General features: G+C 49.5%; 11 protein-coding genes across 11 annotated transcripts in view; 7 read left to right on the forward strand and 4 right to left on the reverse strand.

Annotated features, from left to right (window-relative positions):
• Positions 1 to 167: 167 nt before the first annotated feature.
• M430DRAFT_24798 (hypothetical protein) lies at positions 168 to 1451 on the forward strand (the record flags this gene model as incomplete). The annotated part of the gene is made up of 1 exon (XM_024865135.1): positions 168 to 1451. The coding sequence occupies one exon, from the start codon at positions 168 to 170 to the stop codon at positions 1449 to 1451; it is 1284 nt and encodes a 427-aa protein (XP_024725994.1).
• A 121-nt stretch (positions 1452 to 1572) lies between these two features.
• On the reverse strand, positions 1573 to 2386 carry M430DRAFT_24799 (hypothetical protein; the record flags this gene model as incomplete). Its single annotated transcript, XM_024865136.1, has 4 exons — positions 1573 to 1579; positions 1612 to 1739; positions 1907 to 1961; positions 2190 to 2386. 4 exons carry the CDS (start codon positions 2384 to 2386, stop codon positions 1573 to 1575), a joined length of 387 nt encoding a protein of 128 aa, XP_024725995.1.
• A 1076-nt stretch (positions 2387 to 3462) lies between these two features.
• M430DRAFT_114236 (hypothetical protein) lies at positions 3463 to 5084 on the forward strand. Its single transcript, XM_024861548.1, has 3 exons — positions 3463 to 3638; positions 3693 to 3825; positions 3874 to 5084. The coding sequence occupies exons 1-3, from the start codon at positions 3517 to 3519 to the stop codon at positions 5056 to 5058; spliced, it is 1440 nt and encodes a 479-aa protein (XP_024725996.1). The 5' UTR covers positions 3463 to 3516; the 3' UTR covers positions 5059 to 5084.
• Positions 5085 to 6013: 929 nt separating this feature from the next.
• On the forward strand, positions 6014 to 7132 carry M430DRAFT_93807 (hypothetical protein; the record flags this gene model as incomplete). Its single annotated transcript, XM_024869788.1, has 2 exons — positions 6014 to 6157; positions 6212 to 7132. 2 exons carry the CDS (start codon positions 6014 to 6016, stop codon positions 7130 to 7132), a joined length of 1065 nt encoding a protein of 354 aa, XP_024725997.1.
• Positions 7133 to 7647: 515 nt separating this feature from the next.
• M430DRAFT_132986 (hypothetical protein) lies at positions 7648 to 11885 on the reverse strand (the record flags this gene model as incomplete). Its single annotated transcript, XM_024862278.1, has 3 exons — positions 11681 to 11885; positions 10701 to 11615; positions 7648 to 10625 (listed from the first exon to the last, which is right to left on the reverse strand). Exons 1-3 carry the CDS (start codon positions 11745 to 11747, stop codon positions 7648 to 7650), a joined length of 3960 nt encoding a protein of 1319 aa, XP_024725998.1. The 5' UTR covers positions 11748 to 11885.
• A 281-nt stretch (positions 11886 to 12166) lies between these two features.
• On the forward strand, positions 12167 to 13051 carry M430DRAFT_94501 (hypothetical protein; the record flags this gene model as incomplete). The annotated part of the gene is made up of 1 exon (XM_024869843.1): positions 12167 to 13051. One exon carries the CDS (start codon positions 12167 to 12169, stop codon positions 13049 to 13051), a length of 885 nt encoding a protein of 294 aa, XP_024725999.1.
• A 476-nt stretch (positions 13052 to 13527) lies between these two features.
• On the reverse strand, positions 13528 to 15219 carry M430DRAFT_92543 (hypothetical protein; the record flags this gene model as incomplete). The annotated part of the gene is made up of 5 exons (XM_024869719.1): positions 13528 to 13720; positions 13776 to 14201; positions 14280 to 14495; positions 14549 to 14973; positions 15031 to 15219. 5 exons carry the CDS (start codon positions 15217 to 15219, stop codon positions 13528 to 13530), a joined length of 1449 nt encoding a protein of 482 aa, XP_024726000.1.
• Positions 15220 to 16302: 1083 nt separating this feature from the next.
• On the forward strand, positions 16303 to 19034 carry M430DRAFT_47480 (hypothetical protein; the record flags this gene model as incomplete). The annotated part of the gene is made up of 8 exons (XM_024867933.1): positions 16303 to 16376; positions 16415 to 16608; positions 16811 to 17346; positions 17399 to 17523; positions 17573 to 17655; positions 17771 to 17845; positions 18048 to 18426; positions 18494 to 19034. The coding sequence occupies 8 exons, from the start codon at positions 16303 to 16305 to the stop codon at positions 19032 to 19034; spliced, it is 2007 nt and encodes a 668-aa protein (XP_024726001.1).
• Positions 19035 to 19637: 603 nt separating this feature from the next.
• Positions 19638 to 22289, forward strand: M430DRAFT_167496 (hypothetical protein). Its single transcript, XM_024863513.1, has 6 exons — positions 19638 to 19899; positions 19955 to 20037; positions 20087 to 20874; positions 20927 to 21065; positions 21117 to 21278; positions 21339 to 22289. Exons 1-6 carry the CDS (start codon positions 19813 to 19815, stop codon positions 22144 to 22146), a joined length of 2067 nt encoding a protein of 688 aa, XP_024726002.1. The 5' UTR covers positions 19638 to 19812; the 3' UTR covers positions 22147 to 22289.
• Positions 22290 to 22363: 74 nt separating this feature from the next.
• Positions 22364 to 23641, reverse strand: M430DRAFT_132994 (hypothetical protein; the record flags this gene model as incomplete). The annotated part of the gene is made up of 4 exons (XM_024862279.1): positions 22364 to 22761; positions 22862 to 23304; positions 23390 to 23473; positions 23535 to 23641. The coding sequence occupies 4 exons, from the start codon at positions 23639 to 23641 to the stop codon at positions 22400 to 22402; spliced, it is 996 nt and encodes a 331-aa protein (XP_024726003.1). The 3' UTR covers positions 22364 to 22399.
• Positions 23642 to 24214: 573 nt separating this feature from the next.
• M430DRAFT_92974 (hypothetical protein) overlaps positions 24215 to 25573 on the forward strand; it is a gene marked incomplete at both ends in the record, with an annotated part of 2458 nt that continues 1099 nt past the window's right edge. Inside the window, 4 exons of the mRNA XM_024869753.1 lie at positions 24215 to 24514; positions 24644 to 25050; positions 25157 to 25343; positions 25389 to 25561. Of these exons, the coding sequence (XP_024726004.1) occupies positions 24215 to 24514; positions 24644 to 25050; positions 25157 to 25343; positions 25389 to 25561 (1067 nt within the window). The remainder of the gene's footprint in view (positions 24515 to 24643; positions 25051 to 25156; positions 25344 to 25388; positions 25562 to 25573) is intronic.

Below are 25573 nucleotides of genomic sequence, written 5' to 3' on the forward strand. Positions count from 1 at the left end.
CTAGCAAAAGCATATCTTTTGCAGTCATATTGTGCATCGTCGCCGTCTTTTCTTTATCATTGAGCTGACTTTAAATTACAAGTTCGCCCACGACTGCCTTCCTTTTGACTTTTACCCGGTGTTATTCAACTCAGTTTTCAATAGAGATCTTTCAAAGAGCATCGGCAATGGCTACCACCATAACCACAAACGGAGCACACGCAAACGGGATCCATTTGAACGGCGCAAAACGAGCGGGCATATCGACAGATGTGGACTCCCAATTCTCAGAGTACGATAAGATGAACGGCTTTTCGCCCGAAAACATCCCGCCGTCCGAGTTCCAAGAACGAATAGAAAGAGTCCGTGCCGCACTCGAACCGGCAAATCTGAGCGGCCTGCTTGCTTTCGGAGATTGTTGGCGAGGCGCCAATATCTGCTACTTTACCCATTTTCGACCTCTGGATGGTGTTTCCGACATTGCCAACTCCCTCTTCTTTCTCCCTTCGACCGGCTCACCTGCTCTCTTTGTCTCCCAACAATGTCTCTTGTACGCCCAAACTATAAGCACGTTCCCCGTGTATACTTTGATGGACCTCGCCTCCCATCTCCAGGCTTTCTCAGCCGGGAACAGTGGCAAGCTGGGCCTTGCGGGTGCGGCATACATACCCGCCGATCTGCTAGACAGAGTGAGAGCTGCACTGGGGAGCGTTGAGCTTGTCGAGACTTCAGTTCTGGCAGAAATCAAAGCCGTGAAATCAGAGCGCGAAATTGCTCTTATTCGCAAGGCTTCCTTGCTGGCCGACGCCGCGATGGCTGCGATACGGGATACTCTCGCTGATGGGAAACCCCACACTGAGCGCGAACTCGCACTCATTGCCGACCAAGCCATGCTCGCCGGTGGAGCTGAGAGAACCGCCTACGACAGCATGGTCCAAGCAGGACCCCGATCGGCCTTCAACCTCGCTCGGCCAACGGATCGTGTCTTGCAACCTGGTGACCTGGTCATGACAGATATTGGGGCGAGATATCGTGGATATGTGGCAGATGGGGGGCGTGGATTTACTTACGGTCCCGCGTCAAAAGACAAGATCGCAATAGTGAAGGCCGCTGCGACAGCAGTTGAAGCTGGGCTGGCGGAAGGAAAGGCAGGAATGACTTGTGCCGAGCTGAATGCTGTCATTCAACGAAGTATTGTCAAGTCGGGCTATGAGGAATTCAGCTCCGAGGCTCGAGGACATGGGACGGGACATGGAACAGGGATGGACCCAGAGGAGGAGCAGCCGTGGATTGGTCCCGGAAACCAGACAGTGTTAAGAGAGGGAATGGTGTTTACGTTGAAGGCAACAATTACCGTTCCTGGAGTGGGAGGCTTGAGAACAGAAAGGATCGTCCGAGTATTGCCAGAGGGACATGAGAGTGGGAAAGGGTTGGAGGCGTTGGACCAATTCCCGATGGAGTTGTATTGGTAACTTTGCTAGTTAAACTTCGTGCATACACTGACATAGAAACTAGAATAGAACTTGTTGAGAATAACTATCTTTGATTACCTTAATCTTTTGGGTATCAACATACATGTCAGCTGTTTCCAGGTCATGCTCTATAGAGTAAGTTAGGAGAAGGTGCACTTACAATGGGTTGGCGAGAGGGGATTGAGCTCCCGACTGCAACGCTGGTGCGATGTTGCCAGGCCCACGATAAACACCGTAGATACCCAAGTGGCCAGCAAGGAACAGACCATGATATTGAAACCTGCCGTCCTGGAGTGAACATAGTAGAGACATTCATGAACCATTTTTTTTTCTAGCTCTATGGCCTACTACGGGCCTTGTCGGTATGGCATTCTATTCCGTATTACAAGCTCCGCCTAGTTTGTGGTGGAGATCGGCTGCGGGGTAGCCGGGTAGCCGGGTAGCCGGGCACTAACCGGTAACCGGTACTTAAACCTTCGGATAAGGTACAAGCGTATCGGGTAAGTGGCCCTTTAGCGTGGTTTTTGAAAACACTATAGTAATTTGCTATTAGATGTTGATAGATAGTCCTTTCATATCTAGGGTTTCTAGGTCAAATTCTGCGTCGTAGGCCTTGTCTACGCAGAGATATTCTCTTCGTCAATCTAATCCGTTTTTGTTTTGATGCCACAACTGGCTTCGCCTTTCTCCTTTTGCGAAGCCCTTGAGTAGTGCTCTAGTGAATGACAGCCCACATACTTATTCGGAATTAATCCAGTAAAGGCTTCCATGTTATTTTCCATGGATTGCTTAAAGAACTCTGCTGTCTTGTTTAAATGTGTTACTTGTGAACTTTGGATCGATGCTGGGCGCTCTTGAACGCCCAGCTCCGTTCTAGACTGTTCAGCCACATAGAGAAACCCTATTTCGCGCGCTGCTGCTCGAACTTGTTCCATTACTGCCTTGGGCTCCTCAAATATGTTACTGTATAAGCCACTAGTGGGAGCGAGTCAAGCTTATTTACTGTGTTGGATCCGATATCGAATGCTTGCCCATTGTTCAGGGTAATAATAGTGGTAGCTTTCGGGGCTCCGTTTGAATAGGTCTCATTTTGGCAAAGAATGGGCTTTGAGGATTAATGGTTTGCAAATTCCCATCATTTCTCTGCAATTGTAGCCCCCGAAGAACACCGAGGAACCTAGAGGTGGTTACAAGAGAGTATCAAGATCCCGCCTCCGCCATCTAATCGCTACCTAGAGTTTGCCGAGCTACTTCGAATCTAGGCGATCAATCATCCTTATCAGAACTACAAATTACAATCATGCGGCGACGAATCGCGCGGAAGCAGCCAAGACTTCAATCGCGCTCAGGTCCGCTCTACCGTCTTTGAATATCAAATCAGTGAGAAACTTGGCCGCTGATTATCCAGAGCTTTGCTTGCTCCTGTAGGATCCATCGGCTCCCCACTTCAGAGTAGCTTTCCCATCTCGTGCTCTAGACCAACGTCGCGATGAGATAAGAATAAGGCGTTGCTATTGAAACAAGGCTACAGTGGCTTGACATTTGATATTGCAACTCGGCCTTTGACCGCAGGTTACAGAAGAGCGCCTTCTTATGCTATCACAATAGGCTATGTAGCACAGCTGCGCAGATGCATCCGTTCATAGCATTTTCCTAATTTTACTCATTCCATCTATTGTTCTCTATTATTTTTTGTTCAGGACAAGACAATAATTCTTTATGTTCTTTATTTTGGAAGCTCCCCGCGATAATGAAGGAAGCGGAGATCCGTTTCTGCAGCCTCATCCCACTTTAGGCTCACGGACGTCAACTTCTTATCAGTCAAACCGCCGACGTGATATCGACGTGATATAGCTATAACATCTCGATAAGACAGCTGCATCTACTTAAGTTGGTAGACAAGCTTTGTCCCCATGGCAAATTTCATTCATATCTTTTGGTGGAAGTCCAATCCTCTCTAAGGAGTGCGCTCAAGAAGTCGATGACCTCCTCAGTCTTTTACCACTTGCACATCCTTCATTGGATATTTGATATTCACAATCGCCAACGGATTTAAAAGATTAAAATGGGGAAGTTTGTAGATACCGTGCCCCAGTTCCGCTACCGCAGCCCCTTCTGGCAGAACTTTATATCCGGCCTCACCACCGCTTTCACCGCCGGAATCTATGTTGCTCTCAACTTACTAGGGTAAGAAACCATCCTATATACCTTTTTTAACAAAACGACACTCATGTTTTGAAGAGCTGGTGGGGGTCAGCCAAACTCTGCTCAGGTTTCGACCCGTCTAAATGCATGTTTAAACTCTATCTGGGTGCTTTCTTCAGCACTAGGATCAGTGGTATTGCACACAATTGGCCCCGGAATTACTGCATGTGTAAGGTTCCTCCATTTCTATCTAGCTTCAGATCTGATTTATGTGCAGTTGGGTGTTGGTGGATACATCATCTATGTCGGTGGTCTTTGGTATCTCAGCGAGACTGGCAAAGCTGCCTTCCCATATTTTTCAGCAGTCTGTATCGGTATATCGGCCGGCCTGGTCTTTGTAACAAATGGCTATATCATGCTTTCCTACCCTGAGGAGAAGGAAAAGGGCCTATATGTCACCACCGGATTCGGTCTATTAGCCGGCGGCGAGATGATCGGCGGCATCATCCCGCTGCTCATCAGCAGAAATAATGACAGCAGTGGAGGTGTGCCAAACGCCGTTTACATTGCCTTTATTGTCATTATGGGTCTAACTGCAATTGCTGCACTCTTCATCCTTCCGCCAAACAAGATCAAACGTGATGACGGCTCAGGAGTAGCTGCTGTCAAATACCGAGGTCTGTTGGTTGAACTAAAGTCAAACCTCATGGACCTATGCGACAAACGGCTCCTCATTATGATCCCCTGTTTCCTACCAGCAGAAGCATATCTGGTCTACCTCGGATCCGTTAACGCCTTCCACAACAATCTCAGAACCCGCTGCCTCCTATCTTTCATGTCCGTCGTCCTCCAAATCCCTTTCTCCATCATCCTCCAAAAGATCTTCGACCACAACGGGTATAAACGCCGAACTCGTGCCAAACTGGGCCTCGCATATGTCTCAATTCCTCTCACTGCTGCTTGGATATGGGAGATGGTCCGAGTCCGCAATTACGATCGACATTCTCCTCCCACGCCTATGGACTGGACGGACGATGGATTTGCTGCAATTTTCGTTCTGTTCATGATCAACTGGATTGCCTCGACGCTGTGGCAGTATGTCGTAATGTACTTTCTTGGTACTCTGACAAATGATCCCATCAAAAGCAGTCATTACACTGGAGGGTTTCGTGCTTGCTTGGCTGCTGGCGAATCGGTTTTATTTGGACTTGATAGTTTGAAGATTCCGTACATCAAGGAAGCTGGCATCATTTTTGCATTTTATCTAGCAGGTATTTGCATATATATGTATATGGCGTTCTTCGTCGTTGAGGAGACCAAGTACTTCCAGGAGGAGAATGTCGTCGTTCCCATCCATATTTTGGGGGAGACAGGGAACGTGGACGCGGTAGATGGAATTGAGATAAAGGAAAGCACTACCCCAGAGAAGATGGATGTTGGTGTTGACACGAAGACCGTGTAGATTTATGGTTTAGACTTCTGGCGGAGACTTTGGAGTCGATTCTTTTTATCATTCTGAAGAATAGATATCTGATAGTTAAAGAGAACTTCCCTATCTTAAATCAAACGACACTACCGTTGGACCAATTATATTTGCTGCTGCAGCTATTGGACTAAAAAGCCATGCCGCGTGACTTTGAATGATTTTGATACCCTAAATCACACATCACACTTTTCTATCCTCTTCGTATATCGAGCCGGTAGTATTGGTCTGTCTATCTTACTAAGTTACTAAAAGCAATAGAGAGACCATAAACCATCTTGTATAATTGTATTATACTGCGTCAAAGTAATATTTTCGTTGTATATCACTAATGAAATATATGTCGGTATCGTAGAATAGAAGACGTGTTGCAGTTCGACAATAATTCTAGAGCTTAACGAGAACTACACCAGGTAGCAATCAATCTGCCCCGTATCCTTCTGTTCTTAGCTTCAAATTAAACAGCCTCTTCCCTTCCTCCCACGGCCAAGCATATTGTTCTTATTTTACCCTCCCTCCTCAAAGTGGCTCTCGCGTCCATCCAGGCCCAGGTCATGCAGTCATACCTGGATGGTAGATGGATATATTGACCCTGAGATTTTGCAATTGGTGGGTATTCTGCGGGGTGTCCAATTCAGTCTGGTGTTTGCCATCCAGGGGTTTTATAGGATTATCAGCAACAGGTAGCACAATATGGCAAGCGTGTCGATAATTGCCACGTCAAGAGTCAAGACCCTTCCTTATCTTGACGTCCAATCACATTACTTTGTGTAGGCGACTAACAACTGACATTGAGAAATCAACGCATAGTGACAGTTATAAGTATGTTCACATGTACGCTCATTAGTTAATTACAATTGCTGGCATGGTCGCCGCAGCACACCAAGTTATAGTTACATAACCACAAACCTGAGACCAATTCCGGCTCGTAACCATGTTTGACACTATCACGGAGCCTAGTACCGGCGAAAGCAAAGACGAGACTTCTAAAATACTCTCAAATCCCGACCAATTAGTCCAACGCTTCCTGTTACAGACCGAGCCAGTTTTTGCAAGACTGACAGGATTAAGAGAGAAAGTAGTTTTTGGCGTGAATTCCCCAGGATTTGATCAGACTGACTGAAGGGAGCAGGGATGGGCTAATCCTGCGGGCGATGCTTACTTCCAGAAGCAACGGAGCAGAGCAGATACTGCGGATCGTAACGGTGCTTCGAGATTTTACACGATGATGCAACAGATTGGGGATGAGTTGCAACGCAGTACAGGTGCACTTCGTCAAACTCCTGAAGAGGGTGTCAAGATCTTGGATTTGTGCATGGCCCCGCGAGGTTATACAGCGAGTGCTTTGAAGTACAATCCGGGAGCAACAGCTTTCGGGATTACTCTACCACCTGCGCAAGGAGGTCATGAGATACTGTTTGAGTCTTCCCAATCCAGCGTTATACTCCTTGATGTCACAATGTTGGTCAAGGAATTTGGCACAGAGAATCCTCCGAGAACACATCCGGAGTATGCCAGCTTTATACATGAAAGGCCCTATATTAGACCCACGTTCGATCTAGTCTTTTGCGATGGTCGGGTTCTTCGGCAGCATCAGAGACTTGGGTATCGCGAGAACAAGGAACCGCTCCGTCTCACAGTTTCACACTTGATCCTCGCACTACAACGCATCCGAAGGGGTGGGACGCTCATCATGCTGTTACATAAGATTGAAGCGTGGCACACGTTGGAGCTTCTATACAATTTTAGCCGCTTCTCCTCCATACAGGCTTTTAAGCCTAAGAAAAAACATGCAATAAGATCCTCCTCCTACCTTATTGCAAAAAATGTACAACCAGATTCCGATGTGGCTCGGGTATCAGTCGAGAAGTGGAAAATCGCCTGGCAGAGAGCAACTTTTGGTGCCAATTGCGAAGCAGACGAGGGTGTAGTAGCTGGTAGTGGTCATGTAAAGAGTGTACTTGATCAATTCGGCAATGAATATGTCAAACTAGGGCGGCCGATCTGGGAGATTCAAGCAGAAGCTTTGAGCAAGATGGACTTCACCAAATGAAACGATTGTGGTATATTTTGCTGTTAGATAGGTTGATCTAATACTTCTTGCCACAGACTTTCTTCGCGAGCTATCTAGTAGAATGGCATTGATCATTAAGAGGAACTCGAGAGACATTAACCCTGAATAGCTTCGGTTTTTGCTGCGGGGTGTAAAAGGAGTTTCCGACGGCAGGGGGATAGGAAATAGCTTGAGGTAGTAGTTCACAACGGTGGCAGGTAGGTAGTCATGAACATTAGAAGAAAGAAAGAGAAAAAAAGAAAGTGGGGGGAGGGGGGGAGAGGGCTTAACAAACCATTTTGTACTAAAATCTAGAGTTATTAGAAAGCGGAAAATGGTTGTTGAATCTCGACGTTCCAGGCTCATTGCCTACCACTGGTACGGTATACGAGTATTTATTTTCACTTGGCTAAATCAAATGTTCACTGGGAGAGTTGTGCAAGGTATCTACTGCAGTAGCATTTCGCTACAGCACTGACCAACTACTTAAACTATGCGACTGCTTTTTATATAAATTAATTTGACTCCTGGATAGCCTGCCATGCGCCCACCGAACCCTTTGCCACAAATCCATTCAGTCCTCCCTTTGCCAGTGCATTACTCAACCCATCATCTCCGTTCCTTTTGTCCTCCTTCTTACCCCATCCACCACCACCAGGCGTACAGATCACAACCCTATCTCCACTCCTCAGCTTGATCGTATTCTTCGCCCCTAAATTCACTGTCTGCTCCCGGCCTGTCGCTTCATCCTTTTTGACCACCAAGTTCAAGCCCGCCTCGCCCTCCCCACCACCCTCCAGACCATATGGACGCCTGCTCCTCCTCTCCGAGAGAATCGAGCATTGTACCGGCATGCGAAACTCGATATCTCGGACAACACCATCGCCACCCGGATGAAGGCCCAACCCTCCAGATCCAGGCCGCAGTGCAAAGCGACGGAGGATACATGGGTACCTCTTCTCGAAGACTTCTGGGTCCGTAATGCGCGTGTTGGTCATGTGCGTGTGGACACCGCTCTGGCCAATCCAAGTAGGCCCCGCACCGGCGCCGCCGGCAATGGTCTCATAGTAGCCAAAACCCTGGACGTGTTGGCCTGTGACTGGGTCACGCCCGCCGGTGCCGAATGTGAGGTTGTTGGTGCAACCTTGGGAGGCGGCAGCAGCTCGAAAGGCTAGGAGCACGACGTCCGTTATGCGCTGGGAGGTTAGGACATTACCGCCAACGACGGCCGCACCCGGAGAGGGAGAAAGAAGAGAGTTGGGAGGAATGTGGATAGTGATGGGGTTGAGGCAACCTTGGTTAAGAGGGATGTCAGTGGAGAGAAGGGAGCGGAGGCAATAGATAATGGCAGAGTGGGTTATGGCAACTGGTGCGTTGGTGTTTCCATAGACTTCGGGGCCTGTGCCGGTGAAGTCGAAGATGGCCGTGCCATTGGCGCCGTCGATGGAGACCTTCAGAGAGATGGGAGTGCCGTCGTCCATGTAGTCGATTGCTGTGAGGGTGCCTCCGAGTTTAGCGTACGTGGCTTTGAGAAGCTCGCGGACTGCGACCTCGGCGGTGCTTTGGATCGCATACATGTATTTGTGTACGGATGAAAGGCCATACTCCTCAATCAAGGCCTTAATCAGAGAAATTCCCTTGACGTTGGCAGCGATCTGGGCTTTGAGATCCGAAAGGTTGTCTTGTAATCGTCGAGTGCCGGAACACGCATCGTACTGCGCAGGATCCCGCAAAAGTAATTGGGTCATCCTCTCTTCATTGAATATGCCGCCACTGACAATCTTCTCAGCTTCGATAGCTGCACCTTCCTGCCATAACTCGGTGGATGTAGGCGGCATTGAACCAGGGAGAAGTCCACCAATGTCAGAATGGTGCCCTCGAGAAGCGACATAGAAGACAATCGCATCTCCATCAAACACAGGTGTGATCACAGTTATATCAGGCAAATGCGTCCCACCGCACATTGGGTGATTCGAGACAAGGACATCGCCGTCCTGCAGGCGGCCCGCCCATCGCTTGTGTTGATACCGGACGGCGAACTGCATCGAGCCCAGGTGTACAGGCACATGCGGCGCATTTGCGACGAGCCCTCCATCAGGACTGAAGATCGCGCAAGAGAAATCCAGTCGCTCTTTGATGTTGGTTGATACGCTTGTCTTCTGTAATGCCAGGCCCATTTGCTCAGCAATGCTCATGAAGCGATGTCCAAATATAGATAATTGAATTGGATCCACTGTGCTGCTTGAAGTCGTAGTGGATTGAGTTGTATTATTAGTTTTCTTTGGCAAATCAATAACCACGCAAGTCTCCAGGATGTAAGCTATCGCATCTGGAACCAAAACGATAGTTTGTGTTTTGTCGATTATCATTGCGGGGCCGTGAACTCGAGAACCGGAGGTCAGTTCATCCAGATGATACATTGGCGTCCTTAGACGACCAAATCCGTTACCAAAGTAGACAGAGGTCGTATTCTCAGTGATCTCAGCATCCACCAAGTTTGCCTGCTTCATCTGCAGATGAGGGCTCTTCTCTCTGTTAAACAGAGTGGAACCAATTGCCCGCACGCGAATATCATCCACAAGAATAGGCTTATCTTCGAAGAGGAAACCGAATTCCCGTTTGTGTCTGATTTCGAATTCAGGCTTGAAATCCCAGTCGTCCCCTGTCTTAAGAATCATAAGTGCAGTATCTGAACCGACATAGCGCATGTTGAGATAGAGCTCGTGGTGAATTTGCTGAGGCTTAAAGCCTTGCTTCATGAGCTCTTCTGTTGAGTCAGCCACCAGTTCCTCCAACTTGTGACGCACCTCATCCTGGGTTGAAGATGAGAAAGTGAGAGCCGCAGGCCTTTGGACTTCGTGAACTACGTCAGCTAAAGCCATGCCGTACGCTGATAATATTGATGAATATTTGTGAATGATGACTCGGGAAATCCCCAACACGTCGGCTACAGAGCATGCATGCTGTCCTCCGGCTCCTCCAAAACATGCCAGATGATGGGCCGATGTGTCATGGCCCCGAGCCTCAGTGAGCTGGCGGACAGGTCTGGCCATACTCTCATCGGCAACCTTTAGAAAGCCGAGAGCGACTTCCTCGGGGGTGTACTGGCTGCCGCCCCTATCAAGTTGCTCCTTGTTGATTTGAGCGGTCAATTCAGAGAACTTTTCGGCGGCTATATCACTATCCAGTGGTTGATCTTCGTTTGCGCCAAATATGTGTGGAAAGTACTGAGGCAACAGGCGGCCCAGAAATAGATTGGCATCCGTGACGGTAAGGGGTCCCCCCTTCCTGTAGCATGCTGGCCCTGGATGCGCAGAAGCTGAATCAGGACCCACAGCAAACAAGCCGTTTCTCCAGAAGAGCATAGATCCTCCTCCGGCAGCGACAGTATTTATATCCAATTGGGGCGTCTGAATTGACACACCGGCAGTCGTTGTTTCGAAGACGTGCTCATAGACACCACAATATCTTGAGACGTCAGTGCTGGTCCCACCTAGTAACAGTTAGATTTCCACATATTCCTTCGCTAATTGGGTTTCAAGCCAAGCAAAAGAAGGATGGACCTTACCCATATCAAAACCAATTATGGGGACACGCTCCTCCTCGTCCCAGGAAGTCTGTGCATAACCAACTACGCCGCCTGCTGGACCAGACAAGATTGCTTTCAGCCCGCTAAACCGCCTGAAGTCGGCAAGGCCGCCATCAGACATCATGAACTCCACCCGGGTCCTCTGAGAACCGAGCCCGCCCTTAAAGCTGTTGGAGATAGAGCTGATGTACTGCTTTATGACCGGTGTTAGGTACGCATCAGCCGTGGCCGACATGCCTCGTGGCACCGCTCTGATCATCGGCTGGAGTGAAGATGAGAGAGCAACTGAGAATCCCATGCTCACGGCCGTATTACCAATGAGGTTCTCGTGTTCGGGAAACGTGTAGGAATGGAGTAGGACTATAGAGATGGAGCGATACCCTTGGTCCCAGAGCTCTCTGAGGGATTGATGTACCGCGTCCATATCTGGTCTCTTCAATATCCGAACATATTCGCCTGTCACACCCCTGACAAGGTCTTGGGCGTTTGGACACACCTCTAGAGGCTGTGGGTTCGGATCTTCCGCGTACTCCTCGAGGGTGACGCGCTCGTCGACCTCTACGACTCTCTCGTACAAGACTTCGGGCTTTGCGACGGTGAGATCAAAGATCTTCGGGCGAGACTGGTTGCCGATTGCCAGTAGATCTTTGAAGCCTTTGGTGATCAGGAGCGCGGACCGAGCGCCTTTCCTCTCGAGCAGTGCATTCGTGGCGACTGTGGTTCCCATACGGATGGCTTCGATGTGGAAGAGATCCAGCAATTGACCGCGAGGATGGGACTCGCCAGTCGCGATCTCGAGGATTCGGCGAATGCCTTCTGTCGGGGCATCGCTATAGTTCGCCGGATCAACTGAAAGCAGTTTGATGACAATGTCCTCCCGGCCTGGTATCGATGCTGAATCTTGCTTAAGCCACACACGGTCTTCGGTCGAGGCAAAGGAGGAAGAATGGACGGCTTACCATGCACATCGGTGAAGGTTCCTCCACGATCAATCGCTATTCGGATGTTCAGAGGTTCGATTGCCATCTTGATGCGTGCTGCTGCTTCGCCGTCGCGCTTGAACGGGCGTGTCCCTTGCGGGGACAGGCCGGTTAAACATCTTTATGGCTTCCATTGTGTGCTCAAGAAGAAGCCCTAAGCCGATGCCCCGCAACGCTGCAAAAGTTTCAGTCTGCAACGACGGAGACAGACATTGTAGGTGTTGATCGGGGATCGGTGGTCGTCTCCGAATCCGCTACCGCAGCCGAGTCGGGAACGTCCCCCGATCAACGATAAGATAAGATGCGGATAATCTTATTTCTTATTACTGTACATGTACAGTACTGCACAGCACCAGCATCTTCCCCCACTACTGTTGACCGTTGAAAGCCCTTGATACCACGCCGGGTTTTATGGGAGCGGTCCTGCACCAGCCGTCACGATGCCCTCTCCCAACATCATCCCAGATGGTTCCCATCATAAATCTCCCGGCCACAGGCGCTGAAGCCCGCATCGCCGCCCGCAACAACACCTACACGACGTCGACGTCGGGCATCGCCAACACCTTCCTCCAAGCCAATCTCATTGTGCTCCCCTCCCGCTTTGCCAGCGACTTCCGACTCCTCTGCCTCCGGAATCCCGTGCCCTGTCCTCTCCTCGCCGAATCAGCCCGCGTCGGCTGCTTTGATGAGCTGAAGTCCTGGCTTCCGGGTATTGAGGATTCACGCATCGCCGCAGGCATCGACATCCGCCGCGATGCGCCGCGATACATGGTTTATGAGGATGGCGAGCTGAAGAAGTTCCAATGTGCAGATATCGTCGAAGAGTGGAGCGAGGACCATGTCGCGTTCCTCATCGGCTGCTCGTACTCTTTTGAAAACGCCCTCACGGCAGCAGGTCTGCCTCCGCGGCATGCGGTGATGGGCCGGAATGTGCCGATGTATAGGACGAGGTTGCCGTTATGTCCGGCTGGCATCTTCACCGGCGCCACCTATGTCGTCTCGATGAGGATGTATAAGAGGAGCGAAGTCGAAACGGTGCGTGATGTGACGAGGCCATATGTGGCTACGCATGGCGAGCCGATTGCATGGGGCTGGGAGGCTGTGAAGGAGTTGGGGATTGAAGATATACATGTACCGGAGTGGGGAGATGCGCCTTTGACGCTGGAGGGGAAGCATCTGTCCGAGGAGGACAAAGACATGGTGCCTGTCTTTTGGGGGTGCGGAGTCACGCCGCAGGAGGCAGTCATGAAGGCGAAGTTACCAGGTGTCGTCTTGGGCCATGCACCAGGCCATATGATCGTCGTGGATGTTAGGGAATGGGAGGTTTTAGAGGAGAAGAATCCGAACTGAATTCTTTCAAGACTTACATACTTTCGAGATGTGTATATCAGCTCAATCCTGGAATCCTTGGGTTATATGCCTAACCCTAAATTGCAACTGTCTATTAGCATTGTTAAATCACCATTGGAAGATTATTTGGAGCTGGTTTGGTCATGTCGAGCTCCTAGTGAACCCAGATGCAGGACTGTCTACATGACCTTAGCACCCGGGGTCTTATTCATATGCAGAGAGTACCCCAGTGCGCCCCAAGTTTAGCCAAGGGCACATAGAATCAAAATCTCAATCAAGCAGAGGCTCTAGGTTTAGACCAATCAGTAGAAAAGGCTCCTAGCCTCCTAGTGCAGGGCAAAAAATATTGTTCCCGTATAATAAGTCCACCTATTTATTGACGTAGAGCCAGAAAAGCCCGAGATTGGTTTTAACCAAATACCAGCTAGTGTACGCCGAAAACAGCCCGTCAAAACTACCAGATTGACCTCACGATCTTACAAATGGTACACAAAATCCAAGGCCCGGTCGCCTGTCTTGATCTTTCTGGTATCTGGGATTTCTCCATTTACAATCCTTTCCTTCGTTTTGTTGCAGTGGCGGATGTAGAGATATTTGCTAGCAATCAACGCCTGCGAGACACACAGAGCACCCAGTGAGAAGCCGTTTCCAAGGCGATATGGCACGTTCCTAGAGACTAAGATCAGTATGGAATTGAACCGGCCCACTTGCTACTCGCACTTACCTATATATTTGTCCAGCAACAATACCGGCGGTATTTCCGATAGTCTGCTGCAAGCCAATAGCCGTCGCTCGGCGGTAATGAGGGGCAACGTTTACGTTCAACCAGGTCAGGTTCAGGCCGGGACCATTGTAAACAGCGATTGCGCAGAGGAAGGTGGCGAAGAACTTGACCCCATCGGAGGTCTTCGTAAGAAGTAGGATGTAACCCACAATACCGAACATGTTGGCGAAGAGGACGAAAGGGGCTCGAATTGTTAGCCTGTCGGAGATGAAAGCAAAGGCCAGGAAGGAAAGTCCACCAGCCACATAGACCGGAATGGTAAAATATTGCGACTGCAAAGTGTTGTAACCCATTCCCTGGATAATCGAAGGCAGAAAGGTGCTGAAGCCGTAAAGAAGTATGTCTTGGCAAAATTGAATACAACCACTGGCCATTTTGTTAGCGGTTGGTTAAAAGAAGAATAGAAAGGGGACTTCTTATTGTAATAGGTGGCGGTTAACATACCTGAGGTACACCTTGGGATCTCTGAAGGCAATCTTCACTTCTGCCCAGTCAAATTCTTCACTTCCCATGTAGGCCTGCCGCTGGACAGCGCGGATTCTCATCAACTCCTTCTCTTCCGCATTCAGGAAGTAGGCGTTTGATGGGTCATTCGGAAGACCAAAAAACACGGCGGCAGCGACTACGACCGAGAAAAGACCCTCAATGATGTAAAGCCATCTTTCCAAAATTCAGCAACGTGGACAGCAATTGAGAGCAAGAGGTAGACTCACCGCCAGCCAGCCATTCCCGAGATCCCATCCATATGCAGAATGCCATAAGCAAGTAGACCTCCAAAGGCCCCAGAGATCGCTGTGCAGACGAAAAGATAGGAGACACGCTTCGCCTGCTCCTCTCTCCGGTACACCATGGTCAAGTAGAGATTTAAGCAGGGGAACAAGCCCCCTTCGCATGCGCCCAGAATGAGTCGGGTTGCGTATAGGCCCCCCACATTGGAGATGAAGCCAGAGAAAATGGTGACAAGGCTCCACACAATGCAGAGAGCAGTGAGCAGATACCTGGGAGTTAGCTTCTTGAGCAGGACAGACCAAGGTATCTCGAAGGCGACGTAGGTCGCGTAGAAAATGGACACCGCCGCGCTGAACTGCTCCGCCGACGCATGGATATCAGTCGGCATGCCCGCCGTTTTCACGTTGCCCTGCAATGCGTCAGAACATTTGTCAAAGGCAAAAGAGAATAGAATATCGCAACATACGATGTTCGATCTATCCAAGAAACACGATAGGTACACCAGCATGATGACTGGAGTGAAAGCGAGATCCAGCTTCGCGAGGAGTTTGACCTCTTTGGCGGGATCGATGTGCAACTGGTCCACATCAAGATCCCCTTCCTCGGCCTTGGAGCTGCCATCGTGGATGGGCTGCTTGGCGTCGAGAGAGGCCATATCCTTGATGTCGGCGTCGGGTGCGGTGCTCGCCATGGCTGGTAATGCAGTCGTAGAGGAGGTTCGGGATGGGGGCGATGGACGTCTATATAAGACATATCTGTCTGTCCATACATGTCCATACCCATGTCTCCAAACGCAGCGCCTTTATCTCAGCCCATGTCGTGAAGCTGAGGTGACAGCGGAGGTACGGAGGTACCTATACCGCACTGTAAAAATGGCTGGCGATCACGACGAGTCGGGGCAAGGTACGAAGGTACAAAGATACATGTGCCGAGGAGTCGCCTGTTGATCGGGAAGGCCCACCGAGCGTCCGAGGGAGGGTTAGGCGCGGCTGCGGGGGCTCGGGATTGCACTACCGTCTTCGGACACGTGTGGCGCCGAGTAGTGGCTTCGGCCACCTCCCAAGCCCCTTCCGGTTAGTGTTGCCCGTGGCGTGGGGCTGGAGTCTGGACGAAAGGCGTTAGTGTCGGGGCCCACGATCGGGAGCGGGGAGGCCACTCGCTTAGGTCCCTTATCAGCCTTATCATCGCCCACTCATTCATGCCCCTTCCGGTTAGTCTCGCAGCCGCCGTCTCACCCGTCGGCTCGCTATCAGCAGGGCCAGGGCAAGACCCCCCTCCGCTCAAGTAGCTGCAGTCCTCCGTACAGTTGCTTTCTCAACTTTCCCATGTCTTCGCCGACCACTTCCCACCCTGCCGCACGACGATCCTCCAGAGGGAGCTCGCGCGCTCCTCATCATCCCTCTACGCCCGCAGATCCCTTGAGGAAGACAACTACCGCGTGAGTTCGGAGAATCAGTCCCCAGTCCCCAGTCCTCAATCCTCAATCCTCAACCCTCCCCGCGGCCTCCTGTCTGACATGGACACAGCTGCAAACGATGTCGAGAGCAGAAGATCAAGTGCAGTGGGGTATGTGTCCGCTCCTGGCATTGCCTCGCCCCGTTTGATGAATTGCATCTGACTTCATCCTCCAGGACAGGCCGAAGTGTCGAAATTGCTCCCGCGGCGGCCATGGCTGCATGTATGTGGAGGCTGGACCCCGAATATACGTCCCGGAAACGTAAGGCGTTGGTCCCGATTGATGCACGTTGTTGGACTAATCCCTTCCAGCTATGTCCGGGATCTCGAGGCGCGTGTCAAGGCATATGAAGGCAAGTCAGGAGCCGCCCCATTTGTTTGATTTCTGACCTCAGACCAGATGCCACAAGACCTCGCTCACCAGACCCTGGCGGTAGTGGTGCGGCTCGCGGTAGCTCCAACTTTTCTGAGGCACGGAGGTCTTCGCCAGGCTACGCTGGTGGAACAGACGAAGCAGATGGAGGAGATGATGTACCTTTCTTGTTGGAAGAGCTTCCACGATTGGTGATGACTCAAAATGGCGTGCCCAGTAAGTCACACGGGTACCCCATCAAACCTCACAGACTTCAACACCAACTCGAGGCAATGTAATTGCCTGAGACGCTCCTCCGTTACCTAAATGTATGGGCGGCTGGGTTTCGCTTTAAAAGGAACCTTGATTTCTGTACTGAATCTCCATTGTTTAGTTCCAGTCCCTCGCTTGCCTTTGAAATGAAACTGACATTGAAAAGAATACGAGGACGTTGGCGATATTTCATCCTCTCAAAGCTTGGCCCGGAACCTTATCAAATCCTTCCGTTCCGAAGACAGCGCTCTCGATATAGAGATTCGTGGTCTACCTTACAACCCCGCCGCATGGCCTGCACGAAGACCCTCCCTGACCCGACTTCCACAGCTGCCACCGTACAATGTTGCCAAACGTTTGTTCTCGGTGCAATATTTATACATCGGTACTATCTTCTCCTTTGTCGAGCCCACTCTCTTCGAGAATAGACTGCAGCAGGCCTATTCTCGTACTCTCGACATAGCCGATCGAGAAGCTTGTCTGGGCTACTGTGAGGTTCTACTCGTCCTCGCATATGGCCAAATGTACAGTGTCAATGAGTGGAGTGGTCCTGATGGACCTCCGGGATTCGAATATTTCATGCAAGCCCTCCAGTTACTTCCCGATATCCATGAGGAAGGCTCCGTACTCTTCGTCGAAGTCTTGTCGCTGGTTGGATACTTTATGCAAAACCTTAATAGGCGTGATGCTGCCTTTCTTTATGTCAGTCCCGAAGTCCCTGCCGATATATCTGAAGTACTTATCAGTTAGACAGATCGGGCTAGCACTGCGTATGGCGATATCGCTCGGTCTCCACCGGGAGATATCTGAGCCTTCCCTGGATATTGTGGCTCGGGAGCACCGCCGTCGCCTGTGGTGGTCAGTGTACAGTATGGACAGGTAGTGTTATACTCCAAAAGTTGGGGATTAGACCTCTGATCTACTGTAGGATTCTATGTGCTAAGTCAGGCAATCCCATTACGATCACAGGTAATGGTCATGGGTCCCCGTTTGATGGCCGACTCTTACTAAGTCACTTTTACCAATAGACGAGGATATCGGCGTCTTTCCACCATCTCGACTTGTTAGTGGAGTGACTGCACCACATTTTAGCATCCTGCTAACGTTGCCATCCAGCCTGGCATAGAAGAAGAGATATGTCCAGCAACAGTGCTTCTGCATTACACAGAGCTCTCGCGAATCCTCGGAAAAATCAGTGAAAGTGGGTTCTTACTATTTCATATTTCACCAACAGCAGTCTTATGTTTTCTCTAGCAGAGCCCTTCCAGAAAACGCCTCAGTTGTAGCTTCATAAAACCTTTTCCTGCGGATTGTTTCCTACTTTTCTTTTTTCGTTTTCTCTTGTTCTTTGTAGGCTCCTTACGTCTTGTCTTACTCCTTCAAGAAGCTCCTGACCCATCCAGGCATCTATCGCAAGAGCCGCAAAACAGGCTTGACCCTCATTGCGTCTGTGCAAAGCATCATGTCCGACCTGTCTAGCTGGTACCGCGGCTTTCCTCCAGCGCTACGCTTCGACTTCTCCCGCGCAGACCAACAAATAAACCGTGAAGCAGTCTCCATTTTCCTCCACTACTATCAGTGCATAAACATGACCGCTCGCCCGCTCCTCTTCCATGTCGTTAAAAAGCGGCTCGAGAACCGAGAAGTAGAGAAGCGAACAGACTGGAAGCACGGTCTATCTGAGCCAACGATTGCGGTTATTGAAGCTTGTATCTCTGCTTCGAGGGATAGCACTACTATGCTTCATTATGCCGCGAAGCAGAATCTTGTTGCGACGTATGGGTATGTGAAGCCCATTTTAGAATAGGCAACCTGATTATTTTCGACAGATTGACTGACTAGCTACTAGGTATATGGACGGAGAGCACGCTTTCTCTGCTGCTATTGTTCTTGTAATGGTCAATATTGCCTTCCCCGTCAACGATCGGGATAATGCTGCCATGGATATGGCATTGGGTGTTCTGCGTTGGATGGCAGATAAAGGCAACTCCCACATCCAAGCACGACATCAATTCCTTCTAAATCTCCGATCTCGCATTCCATCAGAGTCAACCACAACCCCAGATACCTCCGCTTCGATCATTCCACCTCATGTATCTACTCATGCCAATAACACTTCGAACGCATTTGTCCCGCTCACGCTGACGAATAACAGCGATATCGATACAACCGTCCCCTTTCCGGAGTCCACTAATCCGTCCCTCGACCACATGCTCCGCTTTGAGACCACAAGCGGTGATGCCGGCCTTTGGGAAGAGGGTTACAGAAACTTCGATATTAATGTGGTTAACATGGATTTCGATTGGACGCAGCTGACGGATCCTGCCACTGCCTTGGACATCTACTCCACCATGCCTGGTAGTGAACGAGATTTTCATAACGCCACGTGATTACAATACTCCGATCTGATTTTACCTAGCTTAATGATAACGCTGGGTCAGTAGAGTGGATGGATGCGAACTTCGAGTCATGGAGTCGTGGGGTGTAAAGTGGCGTGTGTGGCGTCTAATATAAGCCCATTTATCTCTTGCCTAGAGAAACTAGGTCTTGCAAGAGGTCCGGTCGCAGACGTGCGTGCTTTGTAGCCCCCCATACTGTGAGAGACATAAGGCTCCCAACAGTCCTGGCGAAGACGAGAGCGCCGCAAGCCATCGAGGAACAATCACAGAAGGTAGGACTGTGGCGCTTGGCATTTGCCCGCTACCGACAAGGCGCTCTTGCTATTGCAAAGCACATATCTTCATATCTTCATCTCCTCGTCTATCCAATCAGAATGCATCGAGATCTTGCCCACGGCGTTGTATGTATGTATCGTGTACCTGGGCGATCTGACGCCTTACGTAAACAGAGGATCACATGACGCATGTCACGCGTGAGTGGGTCAGCCCCAGCCACACCTTTTATATACACACGCATATATATACGCATAGCGCACCTCTGTAGTCATCATTTAGCAATACAATTAATTACCTTCATCTTTATCAAAAGGATATCTTTATCATAAGGATCCACCTTTGACCAAACGCTTCCCTCCAAACTTCCGGCTTTTTCCGCTCGCTGAACTGAAGCCTTATCAGCCTTAGGTCTAGCTACCTTGACAACCTGCTTTCGTCTGAAATTGATGGTTATACGATTAAGAAATAACAACACACTCCGATTCTGGATTATATGGACGCCCAGGCGCATCAGGCTGTCGACGAGTCCCGTAAGAGAGTAAAGATCGCATGCGAAGGATGTAGAAAGAATAAACGGAAGGTTGATACACATTTTGCACGCAAGACGCCCATTTTACTGACATTCAATACTCAAGTGCAATGGCCAACTGCCAGCATGTGCACTGTGCGAGAAGTCTGGGAAACAGTGTATATATCCTCCAGAGACTTCAGTTAAGAAGTATGCCTGACATTCCGGCATCCTGTCCTCTACTAACTGTTTGGGGTAGACGCAAATACTGGGATGAGGAATATGTCCACAGTCTTGAGGATCAAATTGCAACCCTAAAGACCTTACTGGCCGAGTCCAGCCGCAAAGAGGCTTATGAGGCCATCAGTAGTCATGAGGAGAATAGGCTCAGGGATGTTTATAGTACTAGTATGTCCACATCAGATATGGCTGCCTCCAATGATTCTGGTCACGGAAAACAAATCCTCTTGGACGAGGCTGAAGATCCCTCAACCCCTCCTATCATAGTCCACAGATCGCAGACTGCGATGGACGAACTCGGATCACTGATGCTGTCGATGGGTATTGAAGATCGAGGAGAGCCGTCCTTCATAATCCCGATGGGACGGAGTATCCTCTCAGAGAATAGCGAAGCTGTCATAGCGGGGGTTAAAAATCCAGTTAACTTTCCTGAGGTTAAAGATCCCCTCCGAAAGTATCTCAACGACGCAAACCTTCGCCAGCATCTTTTGGAGTGCTTTATGAAGTACTATAACCCTTACCATCAATATCTGGATACCAAGAAGTCCGAAGACATCGTACTTGGTGACCAGGTTACCCAATCGATAGAGCTGTGTTTTCGGAACTGTGCTCTATTCGCCGTCGCCTGCCATTTTTCTCCACTGCCCGACTCGCTGCGTATAGCGAGTGAATTCGCCAGCTACGCAGAGCAGCTTTCCTTGCACTGCCTTAGATATGTTCCGTGTGAAGCTGTGGTTCAGGGCTTGTCGCTCTTAGCTTGGCGCGAACTTGTGTTGGGTAATGATAGTATGGGCTATAATCTGAACTGTAAGATTCCTCACATCCAGCTTTCTTACGACGGGCTAATACATCTTAATAGCTATGGCAACGGGACTCGCATTGCAACTAGGGTTACATATAACTGCACGTGATAATCCAGCGCAACAGCTCGCAGGGCCTCGTTCAGGCGTATTATCGCGGAGGATTCGGACTTTCTGGGCTTACTTCTCTGTTGAAAGGTTGGTGCTCAAATAGATGAAGTGATCAGAGAGCACATTAACATCAATCAGGTTTGCGAACCATACTCTAGGCATGAACTGCACCATGCCATTTGGACGCGTCAAGCTTCCTGGTTTTATAGCTATAGTCGACGGCCAAGAAACTATCGACGAATTGTCCTTTTACAGGCAAGGCCAACTATGGCACCTATGGGATTCTTTAATGGATCAAATGTCTGCATCCTCCCCCGAACCATGTCAAGATCCAGTTTCATCTACTAATACATGTTACAGCTATGCATTCGGCTGGGACGAGCTCTCCGATGCTGAGAAAAACAAAGTCCTGCTTCGCTCCCACGAGGGTCTGACATCTTTCCGCAACAAGTTTGAAGACTGCCTTCAAATCAGAAAGGATCACATGCCAGACAGCGTTGTATATCTTCATCTTGCCTATCACACTGCCCTCTTACTTGTCCATCGGCCTTTCTTGTACTCGCCGCCAAATAGTACAATCCTCCGCTTCGCTTTGCGCTCTGTGACCAGTGCCGCTGCGTCAATTTCGCGCATTCTTCGTGCCTTTAAGAGGTCCAGAATACAAGGTTTTAAGACGGTGTTACCACACATCATCAGCTATATATCAAGCGCGGCGGTCATTCATCTTCTCAATGCAACATCGGGACAGACAGTTCTGGGACGCCAGGCCACGAGCGGCTTGAGAATCTGTCTAGATGCATTGGTGGACATGCGCAGTTCATGGCAAGTCCGGGTTGATAAAGTTATACAGGTGTTACAAGAATTGGCGCATAAATGGAAGGTTGCATGGGCTCTGCCGCTGCCGCTGAGCTCTCCCTTACCTTTTTACAAGTCAGTTGTTAGGAGCGATGGTGTCGTGGGTACTACTCAACTCCCAGGCACTACAATTGCAGTGGACGATATGAGTGGAAATGAGGCCCAAATGGACTCGACTCTTGATGCAATTTATGAGGTCGGGGCAGATGTAGAATGGGATCCGTTGTATATGCAAAACGCGATGGACCAAATCATAATGCTAGAGAGCTTTCCAGACATTCGCGGGCTGGATTGGTTATTCGGACATGAATAATATCTGGATATGACGGGGAGCAATGGCCTCTGTACATGTTTCAAAAGCCACTCGGAATACGATCTTAACGAAGAAAATCCTGGTTTTATATATATGTAGTATTGAGAGCCCAAATAGCCAGAGTACAACTTGGCTTCCACGATTATTGTGATGGTCCTTGGTTAAGTGTGTGAAAGTCTCAAGATTCAAGAAGCGATTTAGAGCACGTTGCTATATACCTGATATAAGTGAGGTCACATGCGTGCCTTACCGACTATATATTCTCCTCCACCGACTCTTTGTCAGTTACGCACTTCCGCTCGCTAGTATCTCTTCCTAGCCATAGCATATCCGCCCTGCTGTAATGCCCACACACATCAAGGAATGCTCTTGCGTTAAGAGCATCGTCCATGACCAGATCTGCATAAACAATGCCTTCCTCCGTACACGGTATATTTTCCGATAACTGACGTCCATCAGGACCGAAAATAGCAGCGTAGCCACCACCAGGAGTAGCCATGATAGCTCCTTTGGAGGTGTCCATCACTTCGATTCCTTCCTGAGAGATTATGCCTGTGCTATGAAGGACAAAGGCTTGAGATTCCATGGCATAGGTACGGGAGAAAGTTTGACAGCCTAATTAGAAAAGGTCGTGAGAAATTGTCACAAGCCAAATCCCGTTGCATCGTTCATGAAATCTGAGAGATGGGTACAGAGAGAAAAGACAAAGCCATACCTTCTGCTGACAACGACCATAGGTCCGGACCACCATTGTGGGGATCCAGCGGTGGCCAAGCAGCGCAATGGATCTCCTCCCTCTGCGAGTACGTGTTGTACTTGAGCAACGGTTGCGCGTGCTCCCAGCACGCCAGTGACCCCACACGGTATCCGAGATTCGTCTTAGAGACGTTTATCAAGCTGTTCCCACTCGCCTCTCCATAGACGGTCCGCTCCATGTGCGTAGCCTTCATCTTGCGGCGTTTCATTAACAATGCGCCGTCGGAATCAATGGTCGCCTGTGCGATGTATAGCGAGTTTTCGTCGTTTTCCGAGAAGCCGAGGGATACCACGATCTTATTCTTCGCTGCGCAGGCTTGGATCTTGCGGAATTCTGGCGAGTCTATTTTGAGGGAGTTCTTGATGTATTTTGCATTGGCAGCAAAATCCAACGGTCGTGTCCTAGATCCCGTGATATGGCTGTCAGATTCATAAGGTAAGGTACCAGGTAAGGGTCCGTTGCGGGTCATAGGGCAGCACTGCTTACCAGATCCAAGCCGGATATCCAGGAATAAAGGCTTCGGGGAAGCTGATGAGTTGTGCCCCATTTTCGGCTGCTTCAGTAATCAGACTTGAAGAGAGTTAACCATTTGACCGATTCAACATAGGATCAAGCATGGGAGGTTTCGTACGCGCAAGCCTTGTCGACAGTCTTGTGTAGATCGAACCATACCGGCTCTACCTGCGTAGCTGCTACACGTACGATGCGACTGGCACCTTCTCCCGTAGGTATTGTCATGATGATTTGAGGATGCTGCCGCGTGAGATAGGTGTAAAGTGCCGAACGGAGGTCTAAAGGGGAGAAGGAAGAGGTTCAAGATATCAAGAGCGTTTGCAAAGTGGCAGTTGGAAGTTGGATGAGAAAGGCCCATTTTATACTACGCAGATGGTACTCACAGTAGTAGAGCTGATAGAGCTCATTACCTATCTAGGTAAGGCAATGAGCGTTCCTATCTTTGCGGATCCCATCTATCCGCAAGTCACGTGGCATACAACCCGCTCCAGCGGGATTTGTATGCGGCAAAGATGTCTAGACACCTTAAGCATAGATGGCTTAGTCGGCTTGTCATTATACAGACAACGCGGAGAGATCCTGAATCTTGATCGAGGTCAACTTGCTTCAGAGACTTCACGTTGCGGAGGATCTATAACGCGCTTCTCCGCTTCCCCGCTTTCCCGTCCCCCTGACTTCAGTTTCGAACCTGGAGCCGTAGAGACCAATTCATATATAACGCTCATCAATCTACAAGATGTCCAGAAATGCTCAACTTGGAGACTCATGTCTTTCTTACCCATTTTTATTATGGACAAAATGCACACCATCTGTTTTCTACAGCCTGTTACCCTCATCACGATTCTTCTCGTCTTATTTGTGTCTCATAGCCTTTACGTGCGCTTCCGCCCTGGGTTGAGACAATTACCGGGTCCACGTCTTGCAGCATACTCAAGGCTTTGGAATCTTTTAACTGCGTCGCGCGGGGATGCACACGAAACTTTCCAAAAACTCCATCAAAAGTATGGAAAGGTTGTCAGGACCGGGCCTAATCATGTTGCTATTGCGGATCCGACCATGATTCCTGTTATCTATGGGACGAACAATAAGTTTTTGAAGGTATTTATCCATCTCTTCTTGTTTTTCTATTGAAGACTATTTGGGTGTCTCTATTTTGTCGGCCTACCTCTCATCATCGCATGATGCCCTCTTGCTATATTCTGTAGACTAACACTTAACACTTATCAGACTGACTTCTACCAACCTTTCAGCACCCCCTACAGAGGTGAAACAATGCACAGCATGTTCTCAACTCCCGATCCCGTCCAGCACAAGGCGTTAAAGCAAGCTGTCTCTAATAAATACTCTCTCTCCGCTCTACGAGAATTCGAACCCAAGGTCAACGAATGCACGAACATTTTCGTGTCAAACATGCGTGAATACGCTTCTTGCAACCAGATTGTGGACTTTAATGCATGGCTGCAGTGGTATGCCTTCGATGTCATTGGTGCCATTAGCTTCAATCGCCGGTTTGGGTTTATGGACGAGCGAAGGGATGTGCGGGATATCATTGCGGGTATTGAGGCCGGTTTATGGTATGGGTGTATTATTGGACAAGTACCGGAGTTCCATCCTTGGTTACTTGGGAATAATCTGTTGATGAAATATCTGTCGCATATTCCCGCCATAGAAAGGGCAGATCCAGTACCGAAGGTTACAAAGGTAAGAAGAGCCCGTAATTTCTGTGGAGGATGGAGATAGCGCACGAGTATGTACTAAAACTAAAATATCTCCACAGATGGTAGAAGATGCCATTGAGAGGTACGACAGTGAAGGCGGCGGGGGAGACAGAAATGATTTCCTTGCGTGGTTTAGAAAAGAAGGGGAGAAGTCGCCAGACAGGATGCCTCACCGCGATCTAATGAATCACTTGATGAATAACCTGCAAGTTATCTTTCCATTCCCACATCTAACCCAGGAGCATTAACAAAAGGATAGACTAGCCGGGAGTGACACCACTGCCATTTCCCTCCGAGCCATCTTCTACTATCTGATCAAGAACCCTCGATGCTACCAAAAACTTCTCGAAGAGCTCGATGCCGCTGAACACGAAGGCCGAGCCTCAGCCAACGTAACAGTGACCGAGAGTTTCCAAATGCCATACCTGTAACCCCCCCC

Source organism: Amorphotheca resinae (assembly GCF_003019875.1).
Source record: "Amorphotheca resinae ATCC 22711 unplaced genomic scaffold M430scaffold_1, whole genome shotgun sequence".
Lineage (NCBI taxonomy): Eukaryota > Fungi > Ascomycota > Leotiomycetes > Helotiales > Amorphothecaceae > Amorphotheca > Amorphotheca resinae.